General features: G+C 41.2%; 4 protein-coding genes across 4 annotated transcripts; all 4 read left to right on the top strand.

The window, feature by feature from the left end:
* The first annotated feature begins 5,101 nt into the window (after positions 1 to 5,101).
* Positions 5,102 to 6,412, top strand: LOC124051019 (trace amine-associated receptor 1-like). Its single transcript, XM_046374038.1, has 2 exons — positions 5,102 to 5,135; positions 5,263 to 6,412. The coding sequence occupies exons 1-2, from the start codon at positions 5,119 to 5,121 to the stop codon at positions 6,239 to 6,241; spliced, it is 996 nt and encodes a 331-aa protein (XP_046229994.1). The 5' UTR covers positions 5,102 to 5,118; the 3' UTR covers positions 6,242 to 6,412.
* Positions 6,413 to 9,668: 3,256 nt separating this feature from the next.
* LOC124050949 (trace amine-associated receptor 1-like) lies at positions 9,669 to 12,609 on the top strand. The gene is made up of 2 exons (XM_046373949.1): positions 9,669 to 9,685; positions 11,004 to 12,609. The coding sequence occupies exons 1-2, from the start codon at positions 9,669 to 9,671 to the stop codon at positions 12,046 to 12,048; spliced, it is 1,062 nt and encodes a 353-aa protein (XP_046229905.1). The 3' UTR covers positions 12,049 to 12,609.
* A 1,740-nt stretch (positions 12,610 to 14,349) lies between these two features.
* Positions 14,350 to 15,638, top strand: LOC124050609 (trace amine-associated receptor 1-like). The gene is made up of 2 exons (XM_046373324.1): positions 14,350 to 14,462; positions 14,619 to 15,638. Exons 1-2 carry the CDS (start codon positions 14,446 to 14,448, stop codon positions 15,595 to 15,597), a joined length of 996 nt encoding a protein of 331 aa, XP_046229280.1. The 5' UTR covers positions 14,350 to 14,445; the 3' UTR covers positions 15,598 to 15,638.
* Positions 15,639 to 19,245: 3,607 nt separating this feature from the next.
* On the top strand, positions 19,246 to 24,302 carry LOC124051048 (trace amine-associated receptor 1-like). Its single transcript, XM_046374077.1, has one exon. The coding sequence runs from the start codon at positions 20,981 to 20,983 to the stop codon at positions 21,995 to 21,997; it is 1,017 nt and encodes a 338-aa protein (XP_046230033.1). The 5' UTR covers positions 19,246 to 20,980; the 3' UTR covers positions 21,998 to 24,302.
* Positions 24,303 to 25,471: the final 1,169 nt, after the last annotated feature.

The raw sequence follows: 25,471 nt of genomic DNA, 5'->3' as shown, positions 1-25,471 counted from the left end.
TAGGTTGTCAGTGTAGGTCAGTGCTTCTGATAGTGATCATGCCAGCAGAGAGGGCCTTGCTGGCCCTGACGGCTCGCCACTGGATAATGATAATGATGAAGTATACAGAAGGTACTTTGATTATGATAACAATAGTAGTAACAGTAGTAATATTAGGAGACAAAGAGCAGTTCAGAAACCCCTGATGAAAGACAAAACAGCAAGGATGTGTACATCGCCCGGATTGGCGTTACCGGGGCCTCACGCTGGAGCCAGGCCTGGGGTTGGGGCTCGCAGGCGAGCGTCTGGTGGCCGAGTCTCCGCCCACGGGACCCGGCCGGGTACAGCCCGAATAAGCAACGTGGGCCCACTCTCTCGTAGGCCCACCACCTGCGAGAGGATTCAGAAGGGGCCGGTGCAATGTGGTTTGGGCGACAGCTGTGGACTGGGATCCCGGCGACCCAAATCCCGGACAAAAACTCTGGCTATGGGGACATGGAATGTTACCTCACTGGGGGGGAAAGAGCCTGAGCTTGTGCGGGAAATTGAGCAGTACCGGCTAGAGATAGTCGGGCTCACTTCCACACACAGCCTGGGCTCTGGAACCCAACTCCTGGAGAGAGGCTGGACTCTCTTCTACTCTGGAGTCGCCCATGGTGTGAGGCGGCGAGCTGGTGTAGGCTTGCTCATAGCCCCCCAGGTTAGCCACCATGTGTTGGAGTTCTCCCCGGTGAACGAGAGACTCGTCTCTCTACACCTATGGGTCGGGGAAAGGCCTCTCCTTGTTGTTTCACCCTATGGGCCAAACAGCAGTGTAGAGTACCCGGCTTTCTTGAAGTCCCTGGGAAGGGTACTTGAATGTGCTCCGACCGGGGACTCCATAGTTCTACTAGGGGACTTCAATGCCCACGTGGGCAACGACAGTGACACCTGGAGGGGCGTGATTGGGAGGGACGGCCTCCCCGATCTGAACCTGAGCGGTGTTCTGTTGTTGGACTTCTGTGCTAGTCACAGTTTGTCCATAACGAACACCATGTTCATGCATAAGGGTGTCCATCAGTGCACATGGCCCCAGGACACCCTGGGCTGGAGGTCAATGATCGACTTTGTGGTCGTGTCATCTGGCCTTCGGCCATATGTTTTGGACACTCGGGTGAAGAGAGGGGCTGAGCTGTCCACTGATCACCACTTGGTGGTGAGTTGGATCCGCTGGTGGAGGAGGAAGCCGGACAGACTTGGCAGACCCAAACGTATTGTGAGGGTCTGCTGGGAACGTCTGGCGGAACCCTCCGTCAGAGGGGTTTTCAACTCACACCTCCGGAAGAACTTTGACCAGATCGCGAGGGAGGCTGGGGACATTGAGTCCGAGTGGACCGTGTTTTCCACCTCCATTGTGGAAGCTGCTGCTCGGAGCTATGGTCGTAAGGTCTCTGGTGCCTGTTGTGGCGACAATCCCCGAACCCGGTGGTGGACACCGGAAGTATCGAACATGGTTGGCTTGTGGGACTCCTGAGGCACCTGATGGGTATCGGAGGACCAAGCATGCGGCAGCCCAAGCGGTTGTGGAAGCAAAAACTCAGGTCTGGGAGGAGTTCGGGGAGGCCATGAAGGAGGACTATTGGTTGGCCTCAAGGAAATTCTGGCAAACCATCCGGCGCCTCAGGAGGGTGAAGCAGTGCCCTGCTAATACTGTTTACAGTAGAAGTGGGGAGCTGCTGACTTCGACTGGTTGTTGTTGGAAGGTGGAAGGAAAACTTCAAGGATCTCTTCAATCCTGCTGACGTGTCTTCCGTCATGGAAGCAGAGGCTGAGGTCCCTGAGGCGGATCCACACATTACCCAAGCCGAAGTCACTGAGGTAGTTGGGAAGCTCCTCAGTGGCAGAGCATCGGGTGTGGATGAGATTCGTCCTGGGTACCTTAAGGCTCTGGATGTTGTGGGGCTGTCTTGGTTGACACGACTCTGCAGCATCGCATGACAGTCAGGGACAGTGCCCTTGGACTGGCAGACCGGGGTGGTGGTCCCTCTTTTTAAGAAGGGGGACCGGAGGGTGTGCTCCAATTACAGAGGGATCACACTCCTCAGCCTCCCCGGGAAAGTCTATGCCAGGGTACTGGGGAGGAGAATCCGGCCGATAGTTGAACCTCGGATCCAAGAGGAACAATGCGGTTTTCGTCCTGGTCGTGGAACACTGGACCAGCTCTATACCCCCCGCAGGGTGCTTGAGGGTTCATGGGAGCTTGCTCAACCGGTCCACATGTGTTTTGTGGACTTAGAGAAGGCATTCAACCGTGTTCCCCGTGGCATCCTGTGGGAGGTGCTCTGGGCGTATGGGGTCCGGGGTCCTTTGCTAAGGGCTGTGCGGTCTCTGTACTCTCGGAGCAGGAGTTTGGTCCGCATTGCCGGCAGTAAGTCGGACCTGTTGCCGGTGCACGTTGGCATCCGGCAGGCCTGCCCTTTGTCACCGGTCCATCCATCCATCCATCCATTTTCTATACCGCTTATCCGTCAGGGTCACAGGGGAGCTGGAGCCTATCCCAGCTGACTACGGGCGAGAGGCGGGGTACACCCTGGACTGGTCGCCAGCCAATCGCAGGGCCAACACACAAAGACAGACAACCACACACTCTCACACTCACACCTAGGGGCAATTTAGAGTAGCCAATTAACCTAATGTGCATGTTTTTGGTATTGTGGGAGGAAGCCGGAGTACCCGGAGAAAACCCACGCAGGCACAGGGAGAACATGCAAACTCCACATAGAAGGGCCCAGACCGAGATTCGAACCTGGGACCCTCTTGCTATGAGGCGACAGTGCTAACCACCGCACCACCGTGCCGCCCTTTGTCACCGGTCCTGTTCATTATTTTTATGGAGTGCAAAGCAGCTGGGATGAGAATCAGCACTTCTAAATCCGAGGCCATGGTTCTCGACCGGAAAAAGGTGGTCTGTCCCCGCCAGGTTGGAGGAGAGTTCCTGCCTCAAGTGGAGGAGTTTAAGTATCTCGGGGTCTTGTTCGCGAATGAGGGAAGATGGGAGCGTGAGATTGACAGGCGGATTGGTGCAGTGACAGCAGTAATGCGGTCGTTGTATCGGTCCGACGTGGTAAAGAGAGAGCTGAGCCGTAAGGTGAAGATCTCAATTTACCAGTCAATCTACTTTCCTACCCTCACCTATGGTCATGAACTTTGGGTCATAACCGAAAGAACGAGATCTCGGATACAAGTGGCTGAAATGAGCTTTCTTCGCAAGGTGGCGGGGCACTCCCTTAGGGATAGGGTGAGGAGCTCTGTCACTCGGGAGGAGCTCGGAGCAGAGCCGCTGCTCCTCCACATCGAAAGGAGCCAGTTGAGGTGGCTCGGACACTTGTTTCGGATGCCCCCTGGACGCCTTCCTCGGGAGGTGTTCCGGGCATGCCCCACCGGGAGGAGGCCTCGAGGAAGACCCAGGACACGCTGGAGGGACTATGTCACTCGGCTGGCCTGGGAACGTCTTGGGGTCCACCCGGAAGAGCTGGAGAAAGTGTCTGGGGAGAGGGAAGTCTGGACATCCCTGCTCAAGCTGCTGTCCCCACGACCCGGTCCCGGATGAAGCAGAAGAAGATGGATGGATGGAATAATCCAGCCTGGAAGTAATAAATGCATGGACTAATTTTTCTGTATCTTTCTAAATCAGAATGTGCCTAATTTTTGCAATATTGCAGAGGTGAAAGAATGCAGTCTTTATAATGTGTGTTATGTGTGAATAAAAGAACATGTCCTGATAACTCCTAGATTCCTTACAGTGGAGCTTGAGGCCAAGGCTAAGCCATCTAGCGTTGCTATATGATTGGATAATTTGTTTCTAAGGTGTGTAGGGCCCAGAACAATAACTGCAATTTTGTCCAAATTTAGAAGTAGGAAATTGCAAGTCATCCAGGTTTTTTTTTTTATGTCTTTAAGACACGACTGAAGTCTGGCTAGCTGATTTGTTTCATCTGGTTTCACTGACAAGTACAATTGTGTGTCACCTGCATAACAATGAAAATGTATGGAGTATTTCCTAAAAATATCACTGATGGGGAGCATATAAAGGGTGAATAGTACTAGTACAGAACCTTGGAGAACTCTGTGACTAACTTTTGTGAGTATGGACGATGCATCATTAACAGGAACAAATACAGATCAATCTGATTAATAGGACTGAAACAAGCTTAATGCCATTCTAATTAGGTGTTCCAATCTGTGTAATAAGATGGATGAATAAGATTAATGGTCAGTGGTGTCAAATACAGCACTAAGGTCTAACAGTACAGGGACAGAGATAAGTCTTTTGTTTTGAAGGTCATTTGTGACTTTTACCAATGCCGTCTCTGTGCTATGATGAGCTCTAAAGCCAGACTGAAAATCCACAAATAAACTATTACTATTTAGAAAGTCATATAGCTGACTGGCAACTGTTCTCTCAAGGATCTCGTAGAGAAATGGAAGATTACATATTGGTCTGTAGTTGCTTAAAACTTCTGGGACAAGTGTGTGCTTTTTAATAAGACATTTGACTACAGCTACTTCAAAGGACTGGGGTACATAGCCTGTTATGAGGGACAAACTGATCATGTCTCAAAGAGAGGAGCAATAGAGTCGATTGATGTCCTTAATGAGCTTGCAGTACTGTCCACAAAATGGTCGATTTGAGAGGGACTGCAACTGGCGTAACACTTTCTTTTATTATTGTAATGTTGCTGAAACTAGATAGAAACTCTGAAAATTCCAGCAGAAATTTAGAGTGTGGACCAGGAGCGCGGTACACTACAATAACAAAAATTGGTTGTACTATTTTCCAGGTTGGGTGTGAAGGACTAAGAATGAGGCTTTCGAATGAATGGTAGTTGACTTTAGAAAAGCCTCTGAGTTACCAGTTTATTTGCTTTATAATCCACACCTACAGTCATGAAGGTGAAAAGTGATTTCAAAAGAGGTTTTCATGATGATGATTATGTAATTGCTATGGCAGGTTAAACACAGGCATGCGCACATGCAGGAAGTCATCATATTGACGTATAACAAACGCTCCTCCCATGATATGCTAATGAGCACAGGATAATAACTCTAATCTGAGTTTACTGCTCAGTGGCACAGAGATCAAGAGCTCCTGTCAAACAGATGCACGAACCAAACAGGTATGACATGAAACATAGAGAGCACAAAATTTTCTACTATGAATACAGAAATTGTCAGTTTTCTTCATGTCATTGCAAATGTTCACATTTTAATGATCACTTATGCATGGAAATTCTTTGTCAACAGGTCTGATGTTGTTTTTGAGGGAAAACATCTCTGTAACGAATCAGCAAATTTATCTGACATGAGAGCAGTCACCACCACGTATTTACTGTGTGTTTTTGTTGGCTCTTTATCAGTTCTTATCATGTGTGGAAATCTTCTGTTAATAACCTCCATTGTTTACTTCAAACAGCTTCATACTCCGACAAACTATCTCATCCTCTCTCTCGCTGTAGCTGACTTGCTTGTTGGTGTTTTCATTTTGCCATTTAGCACAATACTATCTGTAAGCTCTTGTTTTTATCTTCAAGATGTACTGTGTAAGTTACGAGGCAGTTTTGATATATTTCTGTGCACATCTTCTATTTTGAACTTGTGCTTTATTTCTGTTGACAGATACTATGCTGTGTGTCAGCCTCTGAGGTACAAAGCTAAGATAAATGTCCGTGTTATTATGATCATGATCCTGGTGAGCTGGACTGTTCCTGCTCTAAATGGAATTAGTGTCACAGTTTTGGGAGTGAACCAAGAACAAACCAACAAAAGGTGTGTTTTATTTCAAAATGTAAGCCTAAAGTTAGCAATTACTGGAACCATCCTGGCATTTTACCTCCCAGCTCTCATTATGTCCATGATTTACCTAAAGATTTTGGTGGTGGCACAGAGACAGGCACGCAGCATTCAGAGCAGTATCTCTCTTGGCATAAAGCCTGGAGCAACTGTCAGTAAGATGGAGAGAAAAGCCACCAAAACTCTGGCTATTGTCATGGGAATTTTTCTCATCTGTTGGACTCCTTACTTTCTGTGTATGACTTTTAACCCTTTGAGTGGCTACACAATACCAGTTGCTGTGATTGCAGCTTTTAAATGGCTTGGATGGTCAAATTCAATGCTCAATCCATTTGTTTATGCCTTCTTCTACAGCTGGTTTCGATCAGCTTTTAGAATGATTATCTCTGGGAAGATATTTCAAGGTGATTTTAGTAACTGTAAGCTCTTTTGACTTATTATTTACAGTTCTGTTATGTCAGTAAAGTCATCAGTTCTTTGGCAGATTTTCTTCTTTTCCGCTGCAAGAGATAAAAATGTCACTGTACTATTCATAAAGTACCTGTATACATCTTAATGCAAATCCTTAACAATATGCATGGTAAATAAAGGTATGTCTGTTATAAAGGTACAGTGGCTTGCGAAACTATTTGGCCCCCTTGAACTTTGTGACCTTTTTCCACATTTCAGGCTTCAAACATAAAGATATAAAACTGTAATTTCTTGTGAAGAATCAACAACAAGTGGGACACAATCATGAAGTGGAACACACTTTATTGGATATTTTAAACTTTTTTAACAAATAAAAAAACGAAAAATTGGGTGTGCAAAATTATTCAGCCCCTTTACTTTCAGTGCAGCAAACTCTGTCCAGAAGTTCAGTGAGGATCTCTGAATGATTCAATGTTGACCTAAATGACTAACGATGATAAATGGAATCCACCTGTGTGTAATCAAGTCTCTGTATAAATGCACCTGCACTGTGATAGTCTCAGAGGTCTGTTTAAAGCACAGAGAGCATCATGAAGAACAAGGAACACACCAGGCAGGTCCGAGATACTGTTGTGGAGAAGTTTAAAGCTGGATTTGGATACAAAAAGATTTCCCAAGCTTTAAACATCCCAAGGAGCACTGTGCAAGCAATAATATTGAAATGGAAGGAGTATCAGACCACTGCAAATCTACCAAGATCTGGCCGTCCCCCTAAACTTTCAGCTCATACAAGGAGAAGACTGATCAGAGATGCAGCCAAGAGGCCCATGATCAATCTGGATGAACTGCAGAGGTCTACAGCAATGCAAGACGTTATGTTTGGCGTAAAAGCAGCACAGCTCATCACCCTCAACACACCATCCCCACTGTCAAACATGGTGGTGGCAGCATCATGGTTTGGGCCTGCTTTTCTTCAGCAGGGACAGGGAAGATGGTTAAAATTGATGGGAAGATGGATGGAGCCAAATACAGGACCATTCTGGAAGAAAACCTGATGGAGTCCGCAAAAGACCTGAGACTGGGACGGAGATTTGTCTTCCAACAAGACAATGATCCAAAACATAAAGCAAAAGCTACAATGGAATGGTTCACCAAAAAACATATCAAGGTGTTAGAATGGCCAAGTCAAAGTCCAGACCTCAATCCAATTGAGAATCTGTGGAAAGAACTGAAAACTGCTGTTCACAAACGCTCTCCATCCAACCTCACTGAGCTCGAGCTGTTTTGCAAGGAGGAATGGGCAAAAATATCAGTTTCTCGATGTGCAAAACTGATAGAGACATACCCCAAGCGACTTGCAGCTGTAATCGCAGCAAAAGGTGGCGCTACAAAGTATTAACTCAATGGGGCTGAATGATTTTGCACACCCAATTTTTCATTTTTTATTTGTTAAAAAAGTTAAAAATATCCAATAAATTTTCTTCCACTTCATGATTGTGTCCCACTTGTTGTTGTTTCTTCACAAAAAATTACAGTTTTATATCTTTATGTTTGAAGCCTGAAATGTGTCAAAAGGTCACAAAGTTCAAGGGGGCCAAATAGTTTCGCAAGCCACTGTATGAACCACATACATCATCATTTGCACTTTTATTGCACACATTCAATTTTTGTCTGTGTGTTAAATGTAGGAGTGCTTCATCTGTGTTTGCATGCCAAGCTTAGGAACTAAGGAGCGTGAGATGATTATCTTACAGTAGTTTTCATCGTTTTGTTTTGGCTGCAGAAAACCCTGGAATTGTATATGTACATATGTAGATATCTTATATTTCATATTTTACACTGCAATGTACTGAATAAGACTTGCTCATTTACAGTACAGTAGCAGCAGAACACTAATAACTACATTACACTGAAGATGGATGACGATAGGTTTCCTTTAACACAGTGAGCAAACATAATTATGGATGCATATCATCCTTTATTGTACAACTTTTAGGACAAATTATGAAGTTGTCATTCTGCACTCATTCTGCTTCATTCAACTCAGACACTTAGAAATATGTTTGTGAATCCATGACAACGTAGACAACAAGGTCAATTTTCACAGCCCTTGATGATAAAGGCAATTTAATGTGTCCTTTTTGCTGTATATTAATTTCGTCACATTGTGAGACCATTTCACAATGATTCAAATTTAACAAACAATACAGGCTTGGTTTTATACATCTGAAAAATGTGTAATCAGGGTTCCGTTTTGTGCAAAGTGGATATGAAGTTGCCACCAAGAACTACTTTGATCTCAAAAACTCGTGTCAGTTTAGGCAGGGCCAAAGTAGCCCTATAGGGCTTTCTGGGAGAAAAATAGACTTTGAACACATATTGACCTCACAATTCCTCATCCATGCATTTTCTGTGCCACTTATCTGTGCAGGGTTGAAGGGGGCTGGAGCCTATCCCACGCTCACACACTCATACCTAGGGATAATGTAGAGTAGCCAATTAACATAATGTGCAAGTATTGTGGGATTGTCGGAGGAAGGCGGGGTACCTGGAAAAAACCCACGCAGGGACAGAGAGAACATGCAAACTCGCACCAAAGAGCTTAGACCCAGACCCTACATTTTATGAAACAGCTGTGGAAATGAAAAATCATCAGTGCCTTCTTGTTGGCTCAGCATGAAATACAATATATTCAGTTTTTTTTTTGGGGGGGGTTTCTTGTAAAAAATATGTAGCACAGCGTAAAGTGACAGGACACCCAGGAAGGATGTTAACAGGAAGGATGTTTATTAATACCTGGTATTAATAAATGTAGGTTTAAGAACATTTTTCAAATAATTCAGTTTTTCAGTTCAATTCAATTTTATTTAATTCGAGGAACATTTATTCCCCAGCTCTTTTTATTTCTGTCTATATTACGTAAATAAGGAGACATAGCTCTCGCAGAGAAGCAGCAGTAGCATCAGTCCCTTTGCCAGGCCACTGAATTTGAACAGCAGAGCAAGCTGTTGTGTGGACAATAAGTAAATGTTGGTGGATATTGTGCTATTGCTAGTAGATCAAGCTGATCAACATAGTGCACCAGTGGATACTATTTTTTGGCTTTCTTAAAGACTTTTTAGAAACATTAACACTTAATTTAGAATAAGGACTCATCAAGATATAGACATGAATAATGACATTTTAAGTTATTTGAGGCTAAGTGAGCACTGTGTTCATGAGGAAGAAGCATGGGCGTACAAGTGGGGGTACAAATGGGAGAGGTGTACTGGGGCCCCAAGCATGAGGGGGCCCGAGGCTTTTGTAAAGTTTTTAATATTTTTTTTCTTTTATCTACATATGTCATTTGTAAAAAAATACATAATTAATATTAAAAGTTCAATAACAAGGCTGCTTTCATCAAATTAGTACTGTTTGAGACTACCTGCACCCCCCTACAAAAATGCAATATGGTTCATTCCACCTGGTAGGACTCGCGAAATGTAATGAGGCAACATCGCTTTGAGATCTGAGCTACGACAACAATGCAGTTAGTGTAGCCATGTCCTTTCCGGCATTTAGCACAGCTTGAAGGCAGGAGCACATTTGTCCTCCTTCACGAGGATTATTACTGGTGCCCAGAATTTGGTGCTACGCCCCTGGGAAGATGGCCCCAAAAAATTAACATTCTTTAAGCACTGGTACAGCACACCCACCGTTAGATATTCCATACAATATCATTGCAACCTCTGTGTTGTCCAGTCTACCAAGCACAGAAGTCTCGAATCTGTTTGGTGTTGTTTACAGTGCAATTCAGAGAGGATTGGCCATAGAAGGCTTAAGGCAAGCATACGTAAAGCTATTCAACTGAGTTAACTGTCACTGCACTAAAATGTTTTCAGTTGTCATTAATTAAAACTACTACAACTAAAAAAAATAAAAATGTGACTTATTCATCTTTTTGTGTACACACTAAGGCTAAAACTAAAGTAGCTGCCAAAGCAGACACTTTTGCAGCTCACGCTTTCATTTTTTTGGAATCGCTATGCAGTATTCTAAGTAGAGTGAATAGCATGCAGTTGATAATAGAACACTTAAGAAAACCACATTAGACTTGAGATCAAAGACTTTTATGATGTTTTTTGGCCATTCATACTTTTAATGTATATAATATTCAGAGAGAGTGACAGGAAATGGGGGCAGAGAGAGGAGAAGACATGCAGCAAAGGACCACAGGTCAGACTCAAATCCTGGTTGCTGCCAAGGATTTTAACCTTCTTTACACAGGAAAAGTGCACTAACCACTCCACCACGCATGTTGAGTGAGACCAAACACTCAGTTAACCTTGAATTGCCCCTCAAAGGCTTGAGGGATGACTTAGCTTGATTGTGCTTGTAAGGTTTTCATGCTGCTTCATGTCCCAGGATCACATGAATAGCTGGGATTTTATGGTGACTAATGTGCAGATGGTGAAGTTTATTTGCTTTGAAATAGATGCTTGAAGTTGTAGTCATTTAAAAGAGACACCTTAAGCTTGTGTGCTATTTGTGGGAAATTGAACTCATGCAAAGGAGTTGTATGATTACTCATCATACTGGTCTACATGAAATGCCACTCCCTTGAATACAATATGCAAATGAGGCCAGAATAATGAATTTAATCCTTCTGTGCTTAGTGGCACATACTACAGGTGTACAAGCCAGGATTAACAGGCATGGTCTGAAACTTACAGAGTACTGAAATTAACTATAACTCCCTGTCTCTACGGAAAACTGCATGCTGCATTTTAGTTTCTTCTTTTAAGGCTTGTTATTGCTTATGGTACTTACAATTTTAATGATCATTTATGCATGGAAGCTACATTATTTCTCAACGGCTCGATTGATGTTTTTGGGGACATACGTTTCTGTAATGAATCAGCACATGTTTCTAGCATAACAGCAGCCACCACTTCATATTTACTGTGTACCTTTGTTGGCTCTTTATCAGTTCTTACAATGTGTGGAAACCTTCTTGTAATAATGTCTATCAGTTACTTCAAACAGCTGCAAACTCCGACAAACTATCTCATCCTCTCTCTCGCTGTAGCTGACCTGCTTGTTGGTGTTTTAGTTTTGCCATTTAGCACAATACTATCTGTAAGCTCTTGTTTTTATCTTCAAGAGTTAGTTTGTAAGTTACGAGGCAGTTTTGATATGTTTCTTTGCACAGCTTCTATTTTGAACTTGTGCTTTATTTCTGTTGACAGATATTATGCTGTGTGTCAGCCTCTGAGGTACAAAACTAAGATAAATGTCCGTGTTATTGTGATCATGATCCTGGTGAGCTGGACTGTTTCTGCACTAGTTGGAATTGGCATCACAATTAGGGGACTGAACCAGAAACAATATAACGGGAGGTGCGTTTTATTTCAAAATACAAATTCAGCAATTCCGGGAACTGTTTTTGCATTTTACCTCCCAGCTCTCATCATGTTCACAATTTACCTAAAGATTTTCATGGTGGCACAGAGACAGGCACGCAGGATCCAGAACAGAACCTGTCAGGGCACAAAGTCTGGAGCAACTGTCAGTAAGATGGAGAGAAAGGCCACCAAAACTCTGGCTATTGTCATGGGAATTTTTCTCATCTGTTGGACTCCTTTCTTTCTTTGCATCACCTTTAACCCTTTGAGTAATGGTGCAATACCACTTCCTTTGATTGAAATGTTCAAGTGGCTTGGATGGTCAAATTCAATGCTCAACCCATTTGTCTATGCTTTCTTTTACAGCTGGTTTCGATTAGCTCTCAGGATGATGCTCTCTGGGAAAATATTTCAAGGTGATTTTACAAATTCTAAGCTCTTTTGACTCTTCATTTTAAGTGCTGACATATCACTAATAATGAAGCTTATCGAGAAACACAATCTCATTTCCACTGTTCATGATAACATAATCACATAAACATTTCAGTGTACTATGCATATAGTATCTTTATATACAGCCCAAAGCACACAGCCCCTTCAATAGAGTGTATTCTGTGTCTTGATGTCTGTTGATAAATGCAGAGCCATATATCTCACCGTGTGTCTCATGGTGTTCGTATTCAGTTGTTACAATTGACTGAACCCACCATGTCTTTCATATCATGGGATATCCTCTTGGACTGATTGTATAAAATCGGCTAAAGTAAAAAGTGATGGATAACTTCTGTCTCTGTCTATCCCTATCAACCTGTTCAGAACAAAATTATGGATGAATACTTCATCATCTTTATTTGTACAAACATTATGGTTGGATACGTCATCATATTTAATTGTACCAGCATTTTTGTGCAAGTAAATAAGTTCTCATTCTGTTTCAGCTCTAATATTTGATTATAAATGCCTTTTTTTAACAAAGTAATTGTAGACAGAAGAAAAGTACAAGCTGTCTGTCTGAGAATGGAAATGAGACAACTGGCAGAGGACAATAACCAACTGAGATCCAGTGGCTGAAGGGATGAATCAAAAACCTCTTGACCAGTGTGTGGAGGAGAGTGTGGTTGTGGGTTTCTCCTCCTAATGTCTGACATAAGCACATAGCAGAGGGAGGTCCTGGGAAATAACAGGATTTTAAGGTGCACTATGATAACTGAGCCTGTCAGAGCCCAAAAACTACCAGGTGCCACGTTAACACTGGGGTGGTGAAGACATTGAGAAGACCTAGCCAACCAGATAGGAAAAGAGTAGTAGCTGAGGCTGTGACACAAACAAAAATTATGGCACCTACAGGTGGCCCTGAGCTCTGACAACTTTGGAGTTACTGCGCTGCTGTCAGCTCCATGGTATCAGGGAAAAGAGAGAATGGAGTTAGAGAATAACATGACTTTGTAAAATTGGGATTGGCAAGTAAATAAATGGACCGGGCCTCTGCAATTGGTCATGGGGTGGCTAAGTCATCTTAATACCAATCAGCTCTCTGTGTCTATAACAGTACCACTAGATGTTGGAACACTATATTGCATCTTAAGTACTCATCTCAGTCCCACCTCCTGCCTCCCTTCCAGTTCATCCCAAACGTGTTGGATGGCGTTGAGGTCAGGGGTGTGTGCTGGCCAGTCAAGTTCTTCCACACCAAACTCATCCAACAATGTTTTGATGGACCTTGCTTTGTGCATTGGGGCACAGTTTTGCTGGGATAAAAAGTGAAAATAAGGTAGGAAGCATAGCATTGTCCAAAATGTCTTGGTATGCTGAATCACGCTCAAGATTTCCCTTCATCAGAAATAATGTGTCTAGCCCAACCCATGAAAAGCAGCCCCACACCACACTTGAATTCAATAATAGAGAGGTGTGTCCCAATACTTTTATCCAGATAGTGTAGCATAGATGTATATGATGTTCTCTGTAGATTGAAATTATGTAAAAATAGTGGTTCAGATAATGTTCACTTGTATCTTCTTCATCTACTAGCCCCATTAAATTGTCTTTATATTGGCAGATACATATTTTTATCCAAACATTTTTATTAGGCATTGTTCCCTCTTCATGGAAAAGCACCATGATGTACCATTACACAAAAGGATCAAGTCTCTAAACTGCCTTTCACAGTAAAACTCATTCACTGAAAAATTTAACTGAACATGTTACAGTCACACAAGATTGCGGTTCTCTTATTTAAACTAGTAGCTACATGATACATCAGTTACTTAACTTAAGATATCTTTTGTGTTCACACAAAAGCTGGCAATTCTGTGTTCAAAAACTCCAAATGCAACTCTAACCTGACTGCACAGTGATTTCACAGTACACTGGCTCACTTTGAAGTATACTATGCAAAAACATAGGAAGTAATGGCCACTGGAAGTCATGCAAAATTTCAAGCTGTAAACAAACTACACTTTAAAAGGGTCTAATGTACAGGGCCCCACACTGTAATACTTTTTTCACTTCCAGAAAAGAGAAAAGTATTTCCACAGATTTGCAAAAGTGACATGTTTTTTTAAGAATAACCTACTGAATTTATTTATTTATAAGTCTTGAAATTGTGCTGACCTGATTTTAAAAGAGACTATATATAATTTTTATATGACTATGGCAGGTGAGACATAGACATGCACATGTACAAGAAGATGTATGATTACTCATCATATTGAGTGATATGATTATTACAAGTTATTAACAAATGCTCCTCCCTTGACCATGATATGCTAATGAGCACAGGATAATAACTCCAGTCTGAGTTTACAGCTCAGTGGCAAAGAGATCAAGAGCTCCTGTCAAACAGATGCATGAACCAAACAGGTATGGTATGAGACACACAGACTACAAAAACTGTTAAAGAAAAACCTTTAAATCCTCTACAGTAAAAAATATATTGTCAGTTTTCTTCATTTAAGACATGTTGTTGCTAATGTTCATGTCTTAATGATCACTTATGCATGGAAATTTCGTCAACAGGTCTGATGTTGTTTTTGAGGAAAAACATCTCTGTAACGAATCAGCAAATTTATCTGACATGAGAGCAGTCACCACCACGTATTTACTGTGTGTTTTTGTTGGCTCTTTATCAGTTCTTATCATGTGTGGAAATCTTCTGCTAATAACCTCCATTGTTTACTTCAAACAGCTTCATACTCCGACAAACTATCTCATCCTCTCTCTCGCTGTAGCTGACCTGCTTGTTGGTGTTTTAGTTTTGCCATTTAGCACAATACTATCTGTAAGCTCTTGTTTTTATCTTCAAGATGTACTTTGTAAGGTACGAGGCAGTTTTGATATATTTCTGTGCACATCTTCTATTTTGAACTTGTGCTTTATTTCTGTTGACAGATACTATGCTGTGTGTCAGCCCCTGAGGTACAAAGCTAAGATAAATGTCCGTGTTATTATGATCATGATCCTGGTGAGCTGGACTGTTCCTGCTCTAAATGGAATTAGTGTCACAGTTTTGGGAGTGAACCAAGAACAAACCAACAGAGGGTGTGTTTTATTTCAAAATGTAAGTCTAAATTTATCAATAACTGCAACCATCCTGGCATTTTACCTCCCAGCTCTCATTATGTCCATGATTTACCTAAAGATTTTGGTGGTGGCACAGAGACAGGCACGCAGCATTCAGAACAATATCTCTCTTGGCATGAAGCCTGGAGCAACTGTCAGTAAGATGGAGAGAAAGGCCACCAAAACTCTGGCTATTGTCATGGGAATTTTTCTCATCTGTTGGACTCCTTGCTTTCTTTGTTTGACTTTTAACCCTTTCACTGGCTACACAATACCAGTTGCTGCGATTGCAGCTTTTAAATGGCTTGGATGGTCAAATTCAATGCTCAATCCATTTGTTTATGCCTTCTTCTACAGCTGGTTTCGATCAGCTTTTAGAATGATTATTTCTGGGAAGATATTTCAAGGTGATTTTACTAACTGTAAGCTCTTTTGACTCATTATTTACAGTTCTGTTATGTTGGTAAAGTTATCTGTGGTTTGGCACTAAAGATTTTCATTCTTCCTGCTGCAAGAGATAAAAATGGTACTGTGCTATTCATAAGGTACCTGTATACATCTTAATGCACATAATAAACAATGTTTATGCTAACCTCAATGCATGTTATTAAAGGTATGAATCATATATCATGTATCTAAATGATGTTAAATAAATCTTCAAAGTACTAAATAAGACTTTTTCATTTACAGTACGATCTACATCAGTAATTTTAGCAGCAAAACACCATTAATTACATTACAATAAGGATGGATGGCTGTGTAAGATCCCTTTAACACACTGAGATAACAAAAATATGGACATATACTTTATTATCCTTTATTGTGCAAAACTTTTTGTGCAAGTTAAAAAGTTGTCTTTCTAATTCTAATTCACTCAGTTTGCATATTTGCTTGTTAATCTAATACAAACCAGACAACAAGGTCAACCTTTACAGCCCATGATGATAAAGGCCATTTAGTGTATCCCTTGTGCAGCATGTGAATTTCTTCACATTGTAAGACAGTTTCACAATGATTCAGGTTTCCAAAACAGTACAAGCTTGGTTATATAAATCCAGTTCCATTTTGTGCAAGGTGGATATAAAGTTGCCATCAGACACTAAACTAATGTGTCAGTTTAGGCAAGGCTAAATTAACATTCAGGATAAAGATGGTCTTTATGCAGATACTGACCATACAGTTTCTGAATCTCTGTATACGTTGTATTAGTGACTAAATAGTTTCTATCTACATGATTAAGCACCATTATGGCTATTGTGCTGTGAGTATATTTGTGTGTGTTTTCTGCTCGAGCATCTCTCACCACATCTCGACTTTTCACTCGCCTTAACTTTAGTGAGTGAGGGATCGTACCTAAAGCCATTCATCAGTCAAGACCAAGAGGCTGAAAGGAGAAGAGAAGCCCGAGAAAAGCTGCCATCCTGTGCCAGCTGGCAGCATTTGCACCGCGTGTTGGTTAACCAGACTTGAGGTTTTGTTGAGCTTGAGTAGCTTAGCTTAAACTACTTCCTTTTTTTAAAGGGAGGTTGGAGTCCTTTGACTGTGAGTTTAGACTTCAGTTTTATTTGACTTTGTTTATTGTTTCTATTATAGGCATACTGGTCTTTTCCTTTTTTCTTTCTTTTTTTAGTAAGTATGAATACATTTTTAAATAAATTTAAAGTGCTGTGCTGTGTAAGCACAAGATGATGGGCTTGAAACTTGAAATAAACTCAGAGCCACTCTACAAGAATAAGATGAGTATTGTGGCAAGGAAAAAACTTGTGGCATCAAGTCGGGGTCAAATGAAAAATAGTTCTAAGTGTTCAGTTCTTTATTACTTGGAAATGAGAGCCTGCATGTACCTGTGGGGAAGATGCACACAAGACTGTACAGAAACTGGTTGCATTGCAAGTTATTCTTGAATGTTTGAATAATTCACTCTCTTCATCAATGAATGATGAAGTCACAATAACAATAGACCACTTTAAATAACCACTTTAAATGGTTAGTTTTAAATTGCTACCAGTGTCTGTTTTACACTGCTGGTACCGCAGCTATTAGGACACACATTAAAAACATTTGTGGCATGAGCAAGAAGAAACAATTAAATGATAAAACAATTAAATGAAGTAAAGAAGCATAAAAGGAAACGAGTTAAAACAGCGGAATTTCCTTTAAACAATTCAGCCATATGGAAATTGTGGCAAAGCCCTGAGGAGCCAGGTGGGCCAGGTGGGCCAGGCCAAAGCGGCTCAAATCACTATTAGTTACTTTAACTTAGGGCAGGACACATTCATTGGCAGCCACAGTGATTATACAGCAAGCAAGACTCGATATGAAACAAGCTGAAGTCACCAGGAAAGCCCAGAACATCCACAAATTGAACAGAGCCACAACAGCAGCGTGGATTCAGGGAGGGGTGGCTGAATACAGGCCAACAATTTACCACGGCCTCTAAAAAAAGGCACACAAACCATAACTTAGTGCATAAATGTATGTAATTAAAACATTCAGACAAATAAACTCATACATAGCACTCTGCAAAGCTACAGTCACGCCCAAGAGAGACGGAGGACAAAAGGCTCAATCACCCGCTACACCAAAACACACCAGGAAAGAATCATCTGGGAACTGACACACACACGCTTCCACAGAAGTAAGCGACGCATTCTGCCCCCAGAACACAAGTACTTCCTTCAGGAGGGGATCAGCCTCCTCCAAGGAACGAAGGTCAGCAGCAGAGTGAGAGGGAAGAACTGGGACCACAGACTGGGGTCTATATATAGCTCATATATGTCAGACTTTTTGCATATATGCCATACATAATGCCTATATCTCACTTTATTTGCAAATGATGTAATGTGCATATATGTTCAAACAAAATTTATTTATGATTGTATTTATTTTAATTCAATGCAGACTGAGGTTTGCAGAATGAAATTCAATGTATAAGACAATAGCTTTTGATTGTTTTATTGCATGCAGCAATTTTTAAAGGGACCTCACACTCTATCATCTATCATCAACTCGATCCACATTGTGGCGACGGGCGAACGGGCGAGACACCGGGCTTAGAAGGCTATAGGGCTCGAAAGTGTGACGTAGCGTAGTGGGAAAACCGCAATGCATTGTGGGCTTTGCGGGCAACTGAAAAGTGCTTTTAAGTCGGCTGCATGCATGACGCTGCTCTTGTGTTCTGTTGTTTTGTTTAAACAAGTTAAAACATGGTGCAAACGTGTTGTGTCGTTAACTGCCACAATCGTTCACATGATCGCTTTGGTAATAAAAGCTCGATGGGGTGAGGTTTTTTTCATTTCCTACGTGGAACCAAAGCCAAGGACCTCGGCTGATCCTGGTATCTCCATGCAACTGTTGTCATATATTTCCACCAGTGTATGATAAAGAACATTTAAAAAAATATCACCATATTATATCCTCCCATACAGAAGTATGTTTTTCAGCAAGGACGTTCATTCTAGACCTTGAAAACACTATGCATAACTACATTTTTGGATCTTTCAACTATATCTCATATCTGTAACAGGAAGTGGAATAAGATAATATAATAATCAAACAACCTAATGTCTGTATCTTATTCAGTCCCCAGCGTGTATAGCATATATATTTACATATATATGTATAGCATATAGGGCGGCACAGTGGTGCAGGGGTTAGTACTGTCGCCTCAGAGCAAGGGGGTTCCAGGTTCGAATCCCGGTCTGGGCCCTTCTATGTGGAGTTTGCATGTTCTCCCTGTGCCTGCGTGGGTTTTCTCTGGGTTCTCTGGCTTCTTCCCACAATACCAAAAACATGCACATTAGGTTAATTGGCTACTCCACATTGCCCCTAGGTGTGATTGTGTGAGTGTGTGGTTGTCTGTCTTTGTGTGTCAGCCCTGTGATTGACTGGCGACCAGTCCAGGGTGAACCCCGCCTCTCGCCTGTAGTCAGCTGGGATAGGCTCCAGCTCCCCCGCGACCCTGACGGTTAAGCGCTATAGAAAATGGATGGATGGATGTATAGCATATATGTACATATATGTGTGTGCATATATGGATATATATGTACATATAGTTGAAAGACATATGTAGCAGGCCAATTTCGAATATGTGCATATATGTTGGAAAATATATGTGGCATAGATAAAAAACATATATGTTGATATATTTTCTTACTGTGTGGGCTAAGTTTAGGAGTTTTTTTTGTGGTATGTAATCAAGTACTATAAACTTAAAAGTTCTTTAACAACGGTCAGATAAATGAGGATTTTGCTCAAAGACTATTTGTAGGAGCCAAATTGGTTACCGGTATTTTCTTTGTTCACAAGAGTTGTATGCATTTCTGCCAGTAGGTGGCAGTATCTATTTTAGGCCATGGTTTGTATCTATATAGGGAGGTGGGTTAATCAGGGTAGTGGTGCACGCTGGGGAATCCACACGGTTTTTGACCGTGCCATGGTGTAACTTCTCAGGTTCAGAAATAATACGTTATGGTGAAAGTGAGTACCTTTGAGTTTATTGTATGTAGACAAAATAAATCTGGAGTACAATCAGCAGTGTTTGGACATTGGCTGTGTTATCCATATGCACCTGCATACACCTACACTGGCACGCGTACAAGCCAGTTAAACAACCAGCGTGCGCGGATAGTGACAAAGGGCCACTATACTATTAAATGTTCTATTTCAATAGCATATGTCAAAACAAGGTCAAGAGGGTGATTAAAACAGTGAGTGGGTTCATGTACACACTGACAGAAGCCGATTGAATCTAATAGAGAGATAAATGCTGTGCAAAGACTATCGTTATCATTGTCCACATGGATATTGAAATTGCCCACAATAATTACTTGATTTGATTTGAGGACTAGACTGAGACTAGATAGAAACTCTGAAAATTCCAGCAGAAATTTAGAGGAGCGCGGTACACTACAACAACAAAAATTGGTTGTACTATTTTCCAGGTTGAGTGTGAAGGACTAAGAATGAGGCTTTCGAATGAATGGTAGTTGACTTTAGAAAAGCCTCTGAGTTACCAGTTCATTTGCTTTATAATCCACACCTACAGTCATGAGGTTTTGGTGGTGACTAAATGAATGAGAGCAATGATCCAAACAGCTGAACTGAGTTCTACAGTGTGGCTTTGGTCAGGTTATGGAAGTTAGACCTCTGAAGGGAGCTGGGAGTACAGCACCTGCTCCTTCACCTTGAAAGGAACCAGTTGAGTGTTTTTTGGAGTGTGTCCAACTCATAGGGGACCCAGAACACATTACCTAGAAAGACCTAGAAAACATTTCTTGAGATAATAACATCAAGTTTACACTGCTTACCATGCTGCCACCTTGCTGTGGCAGTCTGCTCTGCTGCGCCCGTAACAATACTACCTTGGAGTATACTCCAGTATATTCTACTGCAACAAGATGAGAAGTTAAATCACTGGTGGTCAGCAAAAAGAAGATTTCTAGCTGCTGACAAATTAAGCTTTAAAGGAGTCTAATGTACAAAGCTCCAAACATGATTATTTTCTACCTTCTAGAAAAGTGATTTTAAAAGAGGTTTTCATGACTATGATTATGTAAGTGCCATGCGCACATGCAGGGAGTCATCAAATTGACGTATAACAAATGCTCCTCCCTTGACCTTGATATGCTAATGAGCACAGGATAATAACTCTAATCTGAGTTTACTGCTCAGTGGCAAAGAGATCAAGAGCTCCTGTCAAACAGATGCACGAACCAAACAGGTATGACATGAAACATAGAGAGCACAGAATTAGCAAATCTCTTTAAGATTTTCTACAATGAAAACAGATATTGTCAATTTTCTTCATGTAATTGCAAATGTTCTTAATGATCACTTATGCATGGAAATTCTTTGTCAACAGGTCTGATGTTGTTTTTGAGGAAAAACATCTCTGTAACGAATCAGCAAATTTATCTGACATGAGAGCAGTCACCACCACGTATTTACTGTGTGTTTTTGTTGGCTCTTTATCAGTCCTTATCATGTGTGGAAATCTTCTGTTAATAACCTCCATTGTTTACTTCAAACAGCTTCATACTCCGACAAACTATCTCATCCTCTCTCTCGCTGTAGCTGACCTGCTTGTTGGTGTTTTAGTTTTGCCATTTAGCACAATACTATCTGTAAGCTCTTGTTTTTATCTTCAAGATTCACTTTGTAAGGTACGAGGCAGTTTTGATATATTTCTGTGCACATCTTCTATTTTGAACTTGTGTTTTATTTCTGTTGACAGATACTATGCTGTGTGTCAGCCTCTGAGGTACAAAGCTAAGATAAATGTCCGTGTTATTATGATCATGATCCTGGTGAGCTGGACTGTTCCTGCTCTAAATGGAATTAGTGTCACAGTTTTGGGAGTGAACCAAGAACAAACCAACAAAGGGTGTGTTTTGTTTCAAAATGTAAAATTTGCCATTATAGGAGCTGGCTTTGGTTTTTTTCTCCCAGGTCTCATTATGTCCATGATTTACCTAAAGATTTTGGTGGTGGCACAGAGACAGGCACGCAGCATTCAGAACAATATCTCTTTTGGCATAAAGCCTGGAGCAACTGTCAGTAAGATGGAGAGAAAGGCCACCAAAACTCTGGCTATTGTAATGGGAATTTTTCTCATCTGTTGGACTCCCTTCTTTCTGTGTATGACTTTTAACCCTTTGAGTGGCTACACAATACCAGTTGCTGTGATTGCAGCTTTTAAATGGCTTGGATGGTCAAATTCAATGCTCAATCCATTTGTTTATGCCTTCTTCTACAGCTGGTTTCGATCAGCTTTTAGAATGATTATTTCTGGGAAGATATTTCAAGGTAATTTTACTAACTGTAAGCTCTTTTGACTCATTATATACAGTTCAGTCATCAGTTCTTTGGCACTAAAGATTTTCTTCTTTTCCTCTGCAAGAGATGAAAATGTCACTGTACTATGTGAACTACATTAAAAATCTGTATGTACAACTTCATGCACAGCAAGCATTGCATTACATAGTTAACAGTGTCTACTCTAATATTACCTCTATATCTTTTGTCTTCAAGTCTTTATGTCTGATTGTCTAATGTATGCTACATCTGCATGTTGAATGCAGGAGAACATTTCTGCATTTCTGTCATGCATACACAGATCGTGGAATGATGAACTGAATTGTCTCTTACAATAGCTTTCAGTCAATGTATTGATCATTTTGTTTTGGCTGTAGATGACAATGGAATTAAAAGAATAGATGGAAGTGCCATCATTCTGAAAGATAATAATAATAAAGTAAGAAATAAATAAAGTAGTAAAATAAAGTAGGATAACTGCTATAATGTTGAATAAGAATTTTTCATTTACAGTATGCTGTAAATAAATAATTTTAATAGTGCTGCATTGTCAACAACATTATGAAGATGATAACTTAGTGGTCTCACTGTACAAGTTAGAGTTATATCTGTGTTTGTCCTGTTTCTGTTTTAATGATAAGAAAATTAATTAATGGATGTATACTTTATTATCCGTTATCATTAAAACACTTTTCATTGAGGTTAATAAGTCCTCATTCTGTTTCAACTTTGATACTTTTGAAAATTCTTTGAATCCAAAACTAAGCAAAGAAAATGTCAGTTTTCATGGCTCATGATGATCTGTGTCCACAGTGCAGTATGTGTACCTTAACAATGTGAAGTCTTGAGTGGAGACTCGCATTGCCTTTGTGAGTTCTGTTTCACAATGATTAAATGAGGGATGGAAATAGTGGCCTATTAGAAAAATTTTTTCAAGTAAAAGTGAAATTTATTTCAAAAATTTTTACTCACTTTAGGTCAGTTAAATTGTACCCTGAGTACTGTGTTGCATTGTTGAAATCAAAGAAAAGTGAAAAACAAGATTCAGTATGAAGATTTTAAGTGATGAATTAAAGAAAATAGCTATGATTCAAAATAAAAAGTTTTCAAATGATCACCTTCAGTTGTCACAATGTTTACAGTTCAGACTACAGGGCACTTTTGTCCAAACCAGAAATACATTCCTTTTTTATAGAAGGGCACCATGCAACTCATCCACACATCTGATAACCCCTTATACAACTGCTTTCTTCAGTATAGCCTTAGAATTAACTAGAAAACGAGACAAATCTCACACAAAGAAACACTGCAGGTCAAAGAGCTATGGTTTATGGCCACGTAAGGCAGCTACCCAGTGAAGATTTTCCTTCATCACAAGTACACATACTGGCACATTTGACTCAATGATACTCTGACTTGTTACTTATTAAAGAACATCTGTACTGGATACTTGTTTCAGTCAAGTACTCATTCAACCCTACTGCCAACTATAACAATGAGCCTGTATAGAGTCATATACCCTTTTCACAATAGAAAAAATCCATTTAAACCAACTAACAACTAAGTAACTGAATTTTGTCTTCAGTGGGAAAGTGACATTCATTGAAGTTTCAGATGTTTCCCATCATTCTCCATTTAACTAGTACTTAAACATAATTCAGCAGTAAGCTTGAAAGAAAGACTGAAGTAAAAGACATAAAGAAGTAACCACTTTCACATTGTCACTAGCCTCATGCTGCTTTCTACTGTTCCCTGTTTTCCAGCATGACACGCAGCTGTCAATGAAAAGTACTCGGTTGCCAGCACCTGAAAAAGACTCAAGTCCAAGCTAATTGATGGGAAAAAAAGTCTATATTGTTGTAGTTTTTATTGGAAAGTGTGTTGTTCTTAACATCTAGCAGCATCTTAAAGAATAGTAATCATCAAAATAGTTAAATCCTTTGCAGTTGGGTAGTATTATGTTATATTTCATATAGGCTAGACTTTCATATAGGGACATATAGGCTACATGGTAGAGGGGTAGATCCTGGTAAAATCTGTGCAGTTGCAGACTCGCCCAGGCCTCTTCGCTTTTCTAATTTTTGTATGTTCCTCCGAGTGGTAACATTAGTGTGGCTCTCGGGGAGCTACGTGACCACATCTGTGAGCTCCAAAACAAGCACCCGGAGGCATTGGTAATGGTATCATGGTAATGGGGGACTTTAATCACTCTAAGCTGACGGACACTCTACCTCAGTTTTACAAGCATGTCTCCATAGCAATCAGGGGAAACAGCACGTTAGATCAGGCATACACCAACAGACGGTACTGCTTAGGCTAACCTCCAATCTCCAGTCTAATGGACAGCCAGAGAGAGCCAATCAGGATCCCAAAGCAGCTCCTAGGTGTGTGGCGTCTTCCAACCCCAGCTCCCATGGATAGAAAATGCCTACAATTCTTCGACTAGTTCTGCTATTGGACTCCTTTGAGGCCTTCCTTGGCTATCTTCCACCTCTGTTCCCCTCACAGGAGACCAACCAGGCCATCCCTTCTGTTAAGCATCAGCTAGTTTCCTGCAGCCAGCTCAACCCTCCATCCGTCCCCGCCACCTCTACCCCCGCCTCATTGATGATTTATCGGATGTCAGATGGCAGGGTCGGGGCTTACAGTATTTAGTAGATTGGGAGGGTTATGGCCTGGAGGAACATTCATAGGTTCCTTGCTCATTTATTTTAGATCCCCAACTTATTGCCCACTTTTATTATCTGCATCCTGAGAAGCATTGAAGGGGGGGGGGGCACCATTAAGATCGCGCTACTCTGTATTTCTTTGTGCTTTCTCCCTCTCTGTCTGTGTTTGTCTGTCCTCCTACACGGACCAGTCTGGAGCAGAGTTGGGCGAGTATTCCTATTCTCCTGTCATTCACTTACCTGCTCACCTATTTGTCATTGCCTCCTGTCAGCTCCATTCTCATCTCAGGATATTTAAAGGTCTCTCCACCTTCGCCAGATTGTACCGTCAGTTTAGTGGTCAGCTTGTTATCAGGCTTATTCTCTGTGAAGAAACTTCTCTGGAACTAATTTTTGTCTTGCTGTTCTGCCCAGCTCTGACCCTGTTTCAGCTTGGTTTGTGTTTTTTGAGGAAAATCAGTTTTCCTGGATTCCTGTGTTTTCTGGATTCTGTCACTTCTGTCACTTTGGTCAGTTTAAGAAACTGTTAATTACTTACCTGCCGTGGAACTGTACATGGTTGAAATACTTTGAATTTTCAATAAAGACAGTTAAACTTATACTGGTTTTGCATCTGCTCTGGAGTCCTGCTTATCCCTAAGGCTTTTCTAAAATTTAACAAGGTAATGGCAAGATCACCATGAAAACAAAGAGACTAGTCACTGCTTGAGTCTACATAAAAATAGTAAATTATTGCTTACCTAGTCAATAGTTCAGAATGATTCAGGATCTAATTAATTGCGAGGCACTTGTTTTTTATATTTAATATAAGTTGCTTCCTTACCA

This window comes from Scatophagus argus, chromosome 19 (assembly GCF_020382885.2).
Source record: "Scatophagus argus isolate fScaArg1 chromosome 19, fScaArg1.pri, whole genome shotgun sequence".
NCBI classification, from domain to species: Eukaryota; Metazoa; Chordata; class Actinopteri; family Scatophagidae; genus Scatophagus; species Scatophagus argus.
Note: the sequence above shows the minus strand (reverse complement) of the source record. Positions and strands in the feature narration are given on the sequence as shown.

Bases quoted from the DNA above. Each gene is read 5' to 3' on its own strand.
- LOC124051048 (XM_046374077.1), top strand. From the start codon at position 20,981: ATGTTCTTAATGATCACTTATGCATGGAAATTCTTTGTCAACAGGTCT.